The 12,020-nt window shown below is 30.2% G+C and overlaps 1 protein-coding gene across 3 annotated transcripts; it reads right to left on the bottom strand.

Moving 5' to 3' along the window:
* Positions 1-1,373: 1,373 nt before the first annotated feature.
* Positions 1,374-9,888, bottom strand: LOC145009083 (potassium channel SKOR-like). 3 transcript variants are annotated; one of them, XM_078967743.1, is made up of 12 exons: positions 9,701-9,888; positions 7,786-8,010; positions 7,636-7,699; positions 6,587-6,926; positions 5,078-5,373; positions 4,199-4,279; positions 3,829-3,927; positions 3,263-3,484; positions 2,982-3,170; positions 2,620-2,695; positions 2,005-2,305; positions 1,374-1,659 (listed from the first exon to the last, which is right to left on the bottom strand). In XM_078967743.1, the coding sequence occupies exons 1-12, from the start codon at positions 9,871-9,873 to the stop codon at positions 1,548-1,550; spliced, it is 2,178 nt and encodes a 725-aa protein (XP_078823869.1). In that variant the 5' UTR covers positions 9,874-9,888; the 3' UTR covers positions 1,374-1,547. The 3 variants fall into 3 exon arrangements, with proteins under 3 accessions (XP_078823869.1, XP_078823870.1, XP_078823871.1); XM_078967744.1 differs by lacking the exons at positions 7,636-7,699; positions 7,786-8,010 and having other exon boundaries at positions 9,701-9,827; XM_078967745.1 differs by lacking the exons at positions 7,636-7,699; positions 7,786-8,010; positions 9,701-9,888 and adding an exon at positions 7,566-7,585.
* Positions 9,889-12,020: the final 2,132 nt, after the last annotated feature.

Here is a 12,020-nt window from a genome sequence, read left to right as displayed (position 1 = left end):
ATCCAAAAATTCCGATGATCCAACGATTCAATCTGCAAGGATCCTCTGAACACTGGCTAAGACATGTCTTAAAAAAAAAATATGAAGTTCTCTTTTGACTAGGGTTATGTAGGGAGGTATGGGGAGCTTATCTTTTCTTGGGCTACAAGAGTGAGATAAATATCATAGGCTCAAGGCTCATCATGCAAATTTTGAATGTGCAATATTAAACCCTTATATTTTTCCATAATGGCATAATTATTCCTTTTGATTAATGTTTTAACATTTTAAGTATTTAAAATCTCATTTTAGTCTCTCGTATTTTTTATGTCCCTTTTAATGTCATTCCTATCTATATATTTAGTTATTTATTTTAATCATTGTATTTCTATTAAAACGCAAGAAAATAATTAAAACGACTAACTAAACAACTAAATGAAAATGGGGCGTTATAGAGATGGATCGTATCATCTTTCGATAAGGTACAACAAAAGCTGATCCTGGTAACCCGCTAAACATCTCTAACCGATACCAGTTCGTATCATGGGGAATATCCTTCTCATGATTTATCTAATTCTAATATTATCTTTTGTAGGTAATTGACCAAAATTTTGTACACAATCATGTACCGAAACATAACTCATTTGGCACGTATGTGGAGTTAATAATCTTCAACCCTATATAAGTATTGTTTGTGAACCAAGGGTGTATTAGGTTAAACCTCATGAGGAAATGATGAACTCAAGGGATCCTTATTTGTGCTTAATACATCGAGCCGAGAGACAAAAGATGAGCCCTAAACATAGTCTAACATAGCCAATCAGGCTTATATCACTCTACTTGTCCATTATTGCCTTTTTGGGTATGGTATTGCATTTTAGAGTCAAGTTCTTCTTGTAAAGCAGAGATGTAATAAAACCACAACCATTAAAAGCAAAATCAATTTCTAATCTACTGAATTTCTCGAATATCAATAAATTTTGAAAATGGTCATTTGTTTCAAACTTTTTGTTCATGTTAGAAAAAAAAATGCAAACATAAATAACAAGACCACGATAGCCTTATAAACTAAGGACCACATATTTTGGAGTTCCTAACTCAAAACTCCTTAAGTTTCGCACATGGCGGGCCATTTGGCTTTTTTCTAGTTAAGGGTGGTCAAATTGTTATATCCATTTAAGAAAACTAGTCATTTTCATGAATTAACCTTTAATTTAATGAAACGGGTCATTTTATTCGTTAAACCACATACTATCTTGAAATAAATAAATAAAAAGGGCAATATACACTCCCTCATTTCACTAAATTAAAATGTTGAAATAGTAAAAAGATTTGATAGATTGGCCGGATACATCAACGAGAACATGAGAAATAAAGTGATCTCTACATGGAGGTCGTTTCACATTTACTTCCATTTAAATAAAAGTAATATAAAAATACAATTGATATAACAATATAAGTAGTAATAATAAGAGTAAAAGTAACAATACAAGTGATATAACATTATAAATAGTATGTGCATACTCATATGCTAAACATAGTCAAGGAGAGTAGAATGGTGGATAGAATTAGAAGCGAGTTGGTATAGTTTTCCCAGCATCCAAGATTGCATCTTCCATTAATTTTATCAGTTTCTTACTTCCACCTACTCGAGCTTCATCAAGAGGCGTGTTACCCCATCTGTGACAAACAAAAAAACAATTAATAGTTATTATAGGAGGATAAGTTTTTAAGGGAATCAAGAAAGGAATGGAATGGTTCATTCCATTGGAATAAATAACCCCTTGAAGACACATAACCCCTTCTGCTTTGTTAATTTTCATTCCTTAGCATGGGTTGATTTTCTTTTCTTTTCATTTCATCTTGAAATGGAATAAAAAATCGCAAATTAACCCTTCCATGATTCCTAGGGACGTATGGAAGGACTTCAATTCCATTCTTCCATTTTATATTAAAGAGAGAGAGAGAGAGAGAGAGAGAGAGAGAGAGAGAGAGAAAGACCAAAATAGCCTCATTAAAACATACCTGTCTTTGGACATTACACTCCCACCAGCTTCTAAGATCAACTTAGCAATTGAATAGAAGCCTTCTGCTGCTGCAATATGAAGTGGCGTACGAAGATCATAATTTTTGGAATTAGGATTAATTCCATTTGCCAAAACTCTTTTTAAAAATTCAAAATCCCCCTTTGCAACAGCCATACAAAGACAATTCCCAGCATTATTATTATTCATATCTAATGATGCTCCTGCTTCCACAAGCATGGAAACCACCTCATCCTGCCCATTCTTGATTGCTTCGAATAATGGTGTATTTTCATGATTATCTACATAAGACATTTATTTATTTATTTATTCTGTTAAATATTAAGTTCAAATGCAATGTTGAGTTATTTGTGTTGTGTTTTTATATGTTTTCTTATTAAGTGATTGCACTTTAAAAATCCACCCAATTTTACAAGTGTACATTCAATTTTTTGCTTATTGAGACATTATACTTTAAAAAATCTACCTAAATTATACGGAGGAAATGAAAGTAGGATGCTATAACAAAACAAATCAATACAAGTATATTGATATCTCTTGCATTTAACCCTAGATATATAGCATGAATAATTAAACCCTACACATAGGAACTTACCTGTAGCATTAATTATTGCTCCTTTTTCCATGAGAAACTTAACAATGTCTTCAAAACCTTTCATTGCAGCAATATGCTGTAAATAGATCATCAGTATGCAGTGTTAAATAATTATTAAACTTTTTCACCACTTTATAGTTTTAGCCACTTTACTATTTTCTGGAGTGATTAAACCATCATTATTCATTAACTGTTTAAAAATTTTTTCTCTATTAATCAGTTTCAGAAATATCAGGCCAAAATACATAACGTATTTTCACCACTTCATCAATTTATCCACTGAAATATTACTTTTTATCGATTTATCCATCAAACTTGTATTATAATCTAAAAACATAATAGTAATAAAAAAAAATGAATACCAAAGGTGATCTTCCATCATAATCGGTGTTATTAGGATCTAATCCAGCTGCAACCAAACGCCTTACACGATAAGTATCACCATTATAGACAGCAGAATTTAAGGTGAGAGCCAATTCAGATTCATGTTTTGCAATATGAAGTGAGATATCAGACTCCAAAATCTTGTTACGGAGGTTTGTTTCTTTTCCCTTGTAATAATAATAATAATAATAAAAAACACCAAATGAGATTTCTGTAAACAGCAACATACTTGCATTTAATTAATTATATAGGAACTCACCTGAAGTAGGTTATCTAGAATGATCCTGGCATCAGAAAAGTGTATCTCAAGTATATCTGTAAGAGATTGCCTATCAACGCGTAGCAGCTTTGACAGCTCAGCAACACGAACTGTTTCAGGTGCTGGAATGTTACAAAGAAGTGATATTTCATTCAGAGAGCTTGAACTTTCCAAATTCTGAATAGATTTCCCCCCTTCGTTCTCATTTCCTCCCATATCCTCCTGAAACAATCCCAACCTACTTTTCTTTATTTCTATTATATTTAAACCACTGCACTTGTATCAAATCAAACTAAAATTTGGATAGATTTTAGTCCATGAAAGTAATAAAGGAACAAAACTAATTGTTGTTTTGCAGTTAGATCAAGCCTTTTCTGACTTAAAAAATATTTGTAAAATTTATGACTTAAAAATGAGGAAAGTAAGTTGTTATTACCTGTAATTTGCCATTTAATCTGAATATTAGTCGAATAGGAAATAAAAGAATAATGCTTCCATACCCAATTATATTACAATACTGTAAATGAATCTTTCTATAGGCTTAAAGTTATTAGTGTAATGCATACCAATTTCCCATGACAAACAATGTAAAGCTGATCTGCTATATTTCCTTCTTCAATAATCACTTCCCCAGGAAGAAAAAGTTCTTCATGAACTCTAATCGCCTACATATAAATTAATAAATGATAAATATGAGGATCTCACAAAAGAAGGAAGCAATAGATCATGTTAGCTTCTTCAAACTAAGTTGCACCAAATGCTTCAATAAAATTACAGGCTAATTGCGAGAAATAGCAATGTATTTTTTTTTTCCTTGGGTTATATTTTACTTAGTTTAACTTCATTCTTGATAGAAATATTAAATACATTTTACATTTTAATTTCAAGAAGGTTGAGGTTGTGCAGAATATTGTCCACATTATTGAAACAACTTACTATCTGTTTGATAAATGCAGGAGAGCATCCCTTAAAAAGAGGAACTTCTTTAATGTATGGCTCATATAACTTTTGTGAGATCTGTAAAACAGCTGATTAGATTAATGTAACCAAATAATCTGCTTGCTGAAAAACTAAGGCTTAAATTCAAGAAAGAACAACCTAGTTTCATTGATTAGTTTAGAGTAAATTACTGAAATCGTCTTTGTGGTTTGGTCAAAATTCCACGTTTGGTCCCTAACTTTTTTTCTGCACTCGGATCGTCCCTATGGTTTGATTTTGTTGTGTTTTTCGTCCCTATGGTTTGGTAAAAATTGCATGTTTGGTCCCTAACTTTATGTATGTAAGGGACGAAAAATGCAACAAAATCAAACCATAGGGACGATCCGAGTGCAAAAAAAAAATTTAGGGACCAAACGTGCAATTTTGACCAAACCACAGGGACGATTTCAGTAATTTACTCATTAGTTTATTATATAGCATCCTGCTTACCTAGTACAACATTATACTCTAAAAAATATGCACAATTATAGCAATGTCATAGAAATACAAACCAATTTTCACTGCTATAATTGGATAGATTATTCAAAGTATAATGTCTTAATAATAAGAAAATTGAAAGTTCAACGTTATAATTGGCTAGGTTTTTCAAAGTGTAACACAATAATAAGAAAAATGGTTCTAAAACAACATTGTAGTTACAAATTTTATCTTATTAAGGCATAGTACTTTCAAAAGTTTACCTAATTATAACATTGTACTTTGAATCATTTTCATATTAGTATGTCATACAATGAAAAATTCTATAAAAAGTATAGTAGTGAAATATGTTTTGTATTTGGATGACATGCTAAGATTTATATGATGATTATATCCTACCTTGGCTCGAAAGCTAGCAGGAATATCCTGAAGAACAACTGAATCACTGTAGCTGCTCTCATACTGTAAGCGAACATGGCCTTTGATCTCGTTGCTTATTGCCTTTCCAAGGTTGTTTTTGTTCATATATGTGATTAAATCTGTCATTTTATCTCTAAATCTTTCTGTTTTTGATCCTTTCACAATCAGTGCAGCCATATTACCAAGTAAGTAAGCACCAAGAATCATATCACCAGAAATAAAGATAATAATAAATATCATTTCCCTGTTGTTGACAGCATGTATATCTCCATAACCTGCAGAATACGCTACAAATGGTTAGAATCAGAAAGCTTCTTCACTTAAAGCCAATTATGGCATTGTACTTTCAATCTTTATCTTATTTGGACATTAAGAAATCAAAAAGTAAGGTGTAATAGTAGACAAATCAATGGAAGTATGTTGTTATTTATTTCACTGAACAATACATAATAGTTTAAAGTAAGTCATGGTATAGTAAAATATACTTCAAATATCATTCATTAATACTAATGCCACATATGCACATGTCTAAGGATACACAATAGGGCTAAATGCAAGAAATAGCAACATGTTTTCATTTCTTTGTGTATGCAACTTTCATCTTTTTCTATTACAACATTGTATTTTCAATTTCTTTCTTATTAAGTCATTGTTTTATGAAAAATCTACCCAATTATAGCATTGCAGTTTCAATATTTTTTTATAAGGATATTACAGTACGAAATATTCACCCAATAATAGCAGTGGGAATTTCTTTTTATTTTCATGGCATTGATATATTTGAGTAGATTTTTCAAAGTACAATGCTATGATGGGATTAAATGAAAGTAGCATGTTATTTCTTGCATTTAACGGTACACTTCAAATAGTATTCATCAATATGCAAAAAAAAAAAAATGGATGGAATCTAAGGATATATAATAGAGTTAAATGCAAGAAAATAGCAACTTACTCCAATTTATTTGTGTATTATAGCATCCTAGTTTCATCTTCTTCTATTACAACATTGTACTTTTAATTTTTCATTATTAAGAAATTGTACTTTAAGACCTACCCAATAATAGAATTGTACTTCCATTTTTTTTTTCTTATTAATGAATTATAACAGGAAAAATCTACCTAACTATAACAGTGAGGAGTACTTTGTATATGGATGAAATTGCTTTAATTGGCTAAATTTTTCAGTAACAGAAATAATTTAAACTAGGATGCTACAATACACAAAAACTAAAACTACATTGCTATTTTTTGAATTTAACACTACAAGGTCAAGTTCAATTGTTTCGTCTTCCTTCCCCACAACTTACAAAGAATGAGATAAATGCATTCTTCCGTCAAAGATAGAAATTCAACCTATCTTGTCTTTATTTTCTAAAATACAAACAATCAGTGGAGTAAAAGAAAATGTAAGTATTATGTTGCTATTGTGGTAAAAAAAAAAAAAAAAAAAAAAAAAAAAAAAAAAAAAGAAGAAGAAGAAGAGCTGACCAACAGTTGCCATGGTGACAATGGCGAAATATAGAGAAGTTATGTAGCGTGTGAACAAGTCTATTTCTCTAAATTGGGAGTAATTGTAGTCTCCCATCTTCAAGCTCCCTATCCATGTATAACCTTCTTTTGCAGGAGGCAGTGTAGTGGCTAGGTAGTAAAAGATACATGCTGCTGTATGAGTACAATAAAGCTCAACAACAAAAAGTTTTATAATTCTTGTGAAAAGGTAATTAATACGAATATCTTTCTCCATTCCTTCAAAAAATTCAGTCACTCGAAGAGCCCGACTTAGCCTGACCCATAGCAGGTACCTCACTGCTTCTTTTCTGTTACAAGCCTGAAATAACAACATACTTTTATGTTTTTGGCCATTATCTCATCCTACTTTTTCATATTAAAGGTTTGTATTTTGTTTTCAAATATTTACCCGATTATAGCTTTGTGCTTAGGACATTATACTTTGAAAAAGCTACCATCACATTGCTATACTTAGGTAGCTTTTTCAAAGTACATTATATTGTGAAAAAAACTACATAACTATAGCGGTGAAAATTGTTTTGCATTTGAATGGTATTGTTATAATTAGGTAGATTTTTTAACATACAATGTTGTAATGCAGAAATGAAAGTAAGATGCTATAGTACATTGGTATTCCATGCATTTAGCCCTATAAATATGAGATCAATTCAAGTATGAAAGATGATGAATTAACTAGGTGCTCTTTACATAGGTGGCGTTTTTATCGGGTACAGATGAAAATTAATATCAATACCTCTCTTTATTGTAAAGTAAAAGTGAGTTGATGTGGATGAAATACAGCTAAATGCAAAAAAATAACTATGTACTTTCATTTGATTGTTTGCTACAGCATCCTACTTCCATTTCATTGCATTACAGCATTGTAAGTTCAATGTTTTTCTTATAAAAGCCTTGTACTACTAACAAAAAAAAAAAAAAAAAAAAAAAAAAATATTACCCAATTGAGCTATGGATCGAACATATAAGATTTTGAATTTGAATTCTAATTTCCGAAGACCTAAGAATACCTTGTAAATGGCATCCAAAGGCAAACAGCCCAGAAAATCAAGCAGGAAACGAGATTTTAAGTAGCTGGTAGACAAAGACATTTTTGTAAGTAAAGGGGAAAAAAGGGAAAGAGAGATAGTAAAAGAAGCAACAGTGAGATGACATTGTACCGGATGGCGATGAGATTGTGATTGCAGACAAGGCGATGAGAATGAGCGTCCTTGTAGGCAACGAAAAAATGTACGAGAATATCGATGAAAAAAGCAAACTGACCAGCAATGTCGAGGAGGAACAGGTTCTCCGGTAACCCTCTGAAGAATCCGAACTCGAGAGGTGTGAAGAAGGAGGAGTATATCGCCCATATCAGGATGAATTGCTTCCATGCTATATACCACCTGCATATTCACATTCCCCCAATTAATCTCTTTCTTCCTCTTCTTCTTTTGTGTCCCATGATTTCAATTTTAGGTTCTGAAAATTCGCGGCAAATTGGCAAAATAAAGTTCACTCCAACCGATTGTGTTTGTGTGAGTCAAATTTAAAGTAAATAATAGATCAAAAATCCCATTAATATATAATCTTCGAATATCTGGTGGGATTAAACTTTTTAAGTGTTAAGAAAACAAAATTAGAAATGAAAAAGAAGTCAAAGGTGACTATTATATTGAGTGATGTAACATAGGGTTGTTAATTCTCGACACAACACGAAATAAATGGGTTTGGGTTGAATTTTTTAACATGTTAACCCACCAACCGTTTATTAAACATGTCATATATGAGTTTCTATTAATGTTTTAATTTTCATTTTGATGTTTAAGACTTAAATGTCTAAAATTCAGATATATTTGCATCAACTATGAAGAATTTATTCATATTTAATTGTCAATTTTATTTATGAAATCTAACCCACGAACCCAAATCTAACATATTTGTATAAATAAATGGGTTAACGGGTCATATATGAGTTTATGTCCTAAACCCCTTAACCCGTGACTAGTATATTAGAATGTGTTGTGTTTGAGTTGACATATTTTGACACGCCAACCTATCAACCACGACACGCCAATTCGAATACGACAAGATTTACAGACCTAATGTAACATTGAAATAACATATAAAAAAATAAGATGTTAGGAAGAAAAATTGAAGGATGAGACTATGTTGTGCTGTCGGCACCACACTCCACCTCGGCGTTGAGATGGCTTGAAGAAGAGAAGAGATAGTTGCTGGGAAGAGAGAGAGAGAGAGAGAGAGAGAGAGAGAGAGAGAGAGATGCTTCATCGCAAACTTTTGATGTTCAATTTCACCCCCACCCCCTCTTTACGGCTTTGCCATCAAACACCAGGTCGTGTCTGCCACCGACAAACATATCAAATACTGTCGTGTCTGCCACCGACAAACATATCAAATACTATCTGTGATTGTTACTTCCAGACCGTATACTTATGTATGATATGCCAGAACATATTTCAATGTGGACATGTGATGACTTTTTCAACATTTTTTCTATAGTATAATCACATTAAATCTTTATTCTAATATTATAATAATGTTTCTTTGTTATTAATTTTGTTCAATAATTAATTTTGCTTCATTATAAAGATGTATCAATTTATAACATCCATCCAAACACATTATTCATATAACTAAAATCTACCAAGAAAGGTATAAAATGGTTATAAAAAGTTAATTTTTGAAATAAATATAAATTTACTTACGTGATACTTTTTTTAATCATTTGATTTATTTGATTAATTTATAACGATCTAAATGACTATAAACACTTATATAAAGCAAACCCAGTCACCCATTAAACTATTTATTTCGATTTTTATAAAACTACAACTACGGTTTAACTGATTATAATTAACCGCGTGTGGAGATCAGAAAATCTATCAAACGAGAGCTACATAGTGGTTTAGGATTTTTTTTTTTTTAAGCAGAAGAGGCAAAAACTAACTGTAAAATAATTTTATATTAATTTTTGTAATATAAACAAATGCTAAGTCTTTTTGAGTTTCTGATTGAATATATGTGGATATACATGTGCTCTTGAAATAAAACGAGTAGGGATGAAAGTCTTACCGATTTTGTGGATGAATAAGAAAGCGATTAGTGGTGGTGGTTGTGGTGCTGCTGCCGTCGCTTGGTTGTCGCCACCTCAATGGACTGTTTTGTTCCTCCTCTTCTAATAAAATCTCTTCTCTTCTGGTTGTATGCATTTTTAAACCTCTAATGGATCGTAAATTTGTATACATATATTTGCATTTATTTATTTATTGAGGATGATGCCTTAAAAGTTAAAACCGCTTTTTGAAAAGAGATGTATAAATATATTCCGAAATGATTAGATGTGTTGATACTTCATATCTTTATTTGAAATAAAAAAGGAAAAATTAAAATAATAATACGATAAGAATGTGAATGGGGCCGGTGCATGGCAAACGGAACGGTTCATAAAGCCATTTTTAGCCTTAATATGTTCCTAGGAAAGATTATGGTTCTCGGGTATCCAATCATCCAATCAATTCTCGGGTATCCAATCAATTAATCCTTCAAACGGAGGAAGCTTAAGCAGAAATGAAAGGGTAGGATGAGGGAAAAGGAAAGAGAAAAATTAAAATAATAGTAGTATATATATATATATATATATATATATATATATATATATATATATATATATATATATATATATATATATATATATATATATATATATATATGAATGAGTTCTATGGAAAACAAATAACTAGGGCAACATCTACTGGAACCAATAATCAAATGACACGTGTCCATTTCTTTTTTCACAAGTAATGTATTGTGGAAGTTATTGTGAAAGTGATGTGTTATCATGTTTTCATTGGTTCAAATATGTGTTACCCTAATCATTCATTTTCCATATAACTCTTTCCTATATATATATATATATATATATATATATATATATATATATATATATATATATATATATATATATAGTGAGTAGGATCTTTAAGTTTCAGAGAGGGCTGCTATTGTCTCTCCTTCACAAGCCCGATTCCGATGGTTATGGTTACAGCAACAGTGAACCTTCCGGGTCTTGACTAGGGCGGGGCGATCCAGTTACCCAGTTCACTATTATTCTAAAACCATTGAACCGTACTAGCTTCGTTACAGACTTGATACTGAACTGTTCACCATCCGAACATTCGCTAGCTGGCAACACAATTTTAACCACCCAAAAAAAGATCTCAAGTGATTAGGCGGGGACAGGATTCGAACCTGTCCCGCCTAATCACTTGAGATCTTTTTTTGGGTGGTCAAAGTTGTGTTGCCAGCTAGCGAATGTTCGGATGGTGAACAGTTCAATATCAAGTCTGTAACGAAGCTAGTACGGTTCAATGGTTTATATATATATATATATATATATATATATATATATATATATATATATATATATATATATATATATATATATATATATATATATATATAAATGAAAGGGTAGGATGAGGGAAAAGGAAAGAGAAAAATTAAAATAATAGTAATATATATATATATATATATATATATATATATATATATATATATATATATATATATATATATAGGTTCGTATTCATTTGAGACCATGCTAATTTTATAAGACCAAATCTAAAAATAATTTTAAAATGCAAAATAAAAGGAAAAATCCAAAAAAAAAAATTTTAATTATTATTTTCGGAACTTTATTTAAATAAAAAAACTAAAATAAATAAATAAAGTTACCGTTTTTTTAAAAATATGTAAAATATTCTAATAGAATATTATATTGTACATAGTCTAATATGATTTTTAAAATGTTTAGAATATTCTACTAGATTTGTCATATATGTAAAATATTCTAAATATTATACTAAAATATGTAAAAAAAAATGTATTTTTTTGCATTTATTTTTTATTTATTTTTATATATTTATTTATTTATTTATTTATTTGGAAAATATATATTCCGAAAATAATATTGGAAATTTTTTTTCTTTTAAATTTTCAATTATTTTGCATTTAAGTTTTTTTTTTTATCTAATAAATGAGTGGCTAGGATTGGTAATCGAATGTAAATATATTGCTAAAAAACATATGAATATTATTATTATGGATACATAGAATTATTTTTTATTTTTATTTAGAAAAAAAGAAAAGCATATCCTGTAAACAATGCCATACATTGTCTATACTGATGAAGAAAAAACAATGTAAGATATTATTTATAGTAATTTATCAAAACAAAAAATTACTAACAAACAATAGAAAGGACTTTCAATCCTAAAGCTCTGATCCTCTTTGACAAGAAGAATATATGAAAACATAATGGGCATAGAATATATACTTATAATATGTCAATCTCATTCGTCCATTTATACATAATGTGGATTATGAAATATCG

Source organism: Lactuca saligna, chromosome 8 (genome assembly GCF_052625555.1).
Source record: "Lactuca saligna cultivar CGN05327 chromosome 8, ASM5262555v1, whole genome shotgun sequence".
Classification (NCBI taxonomy): Eukaryota; Viridiplantae; Streptophyta; class Magnoliopsida; order Asterales; family Asteraceae; genus Lactuca; species Lactuca saligna.
This window is presented reverse-complemented; position numbering and strand designations above follow the sequence as displayed.

Excerpts from the sequence above, each read along its gene's own strand:
- LOC145009083 (XM_078967743.1), bottom strand. The coding sequence starts at position 9,873 with ATGTATACAAATTTACGATCCATTAGAGGTTTAAAAATGCATACAACC. Across the intron at positions 8,011-9,700 it reads CTTATTCATCCACAAAATCG|GTGGTATATAGCATGGAAGC; the intron begins GTAAGACTTTCA and ends GTGAATATGCAG. Across the intron at positions 5,374-6,586 it reads TGTCACCATGGCAACTGTTG|GTTATGGAGATATACATGCT; the intron begins GTCAGCTCTTCT and ends CGTATTCTGCAG.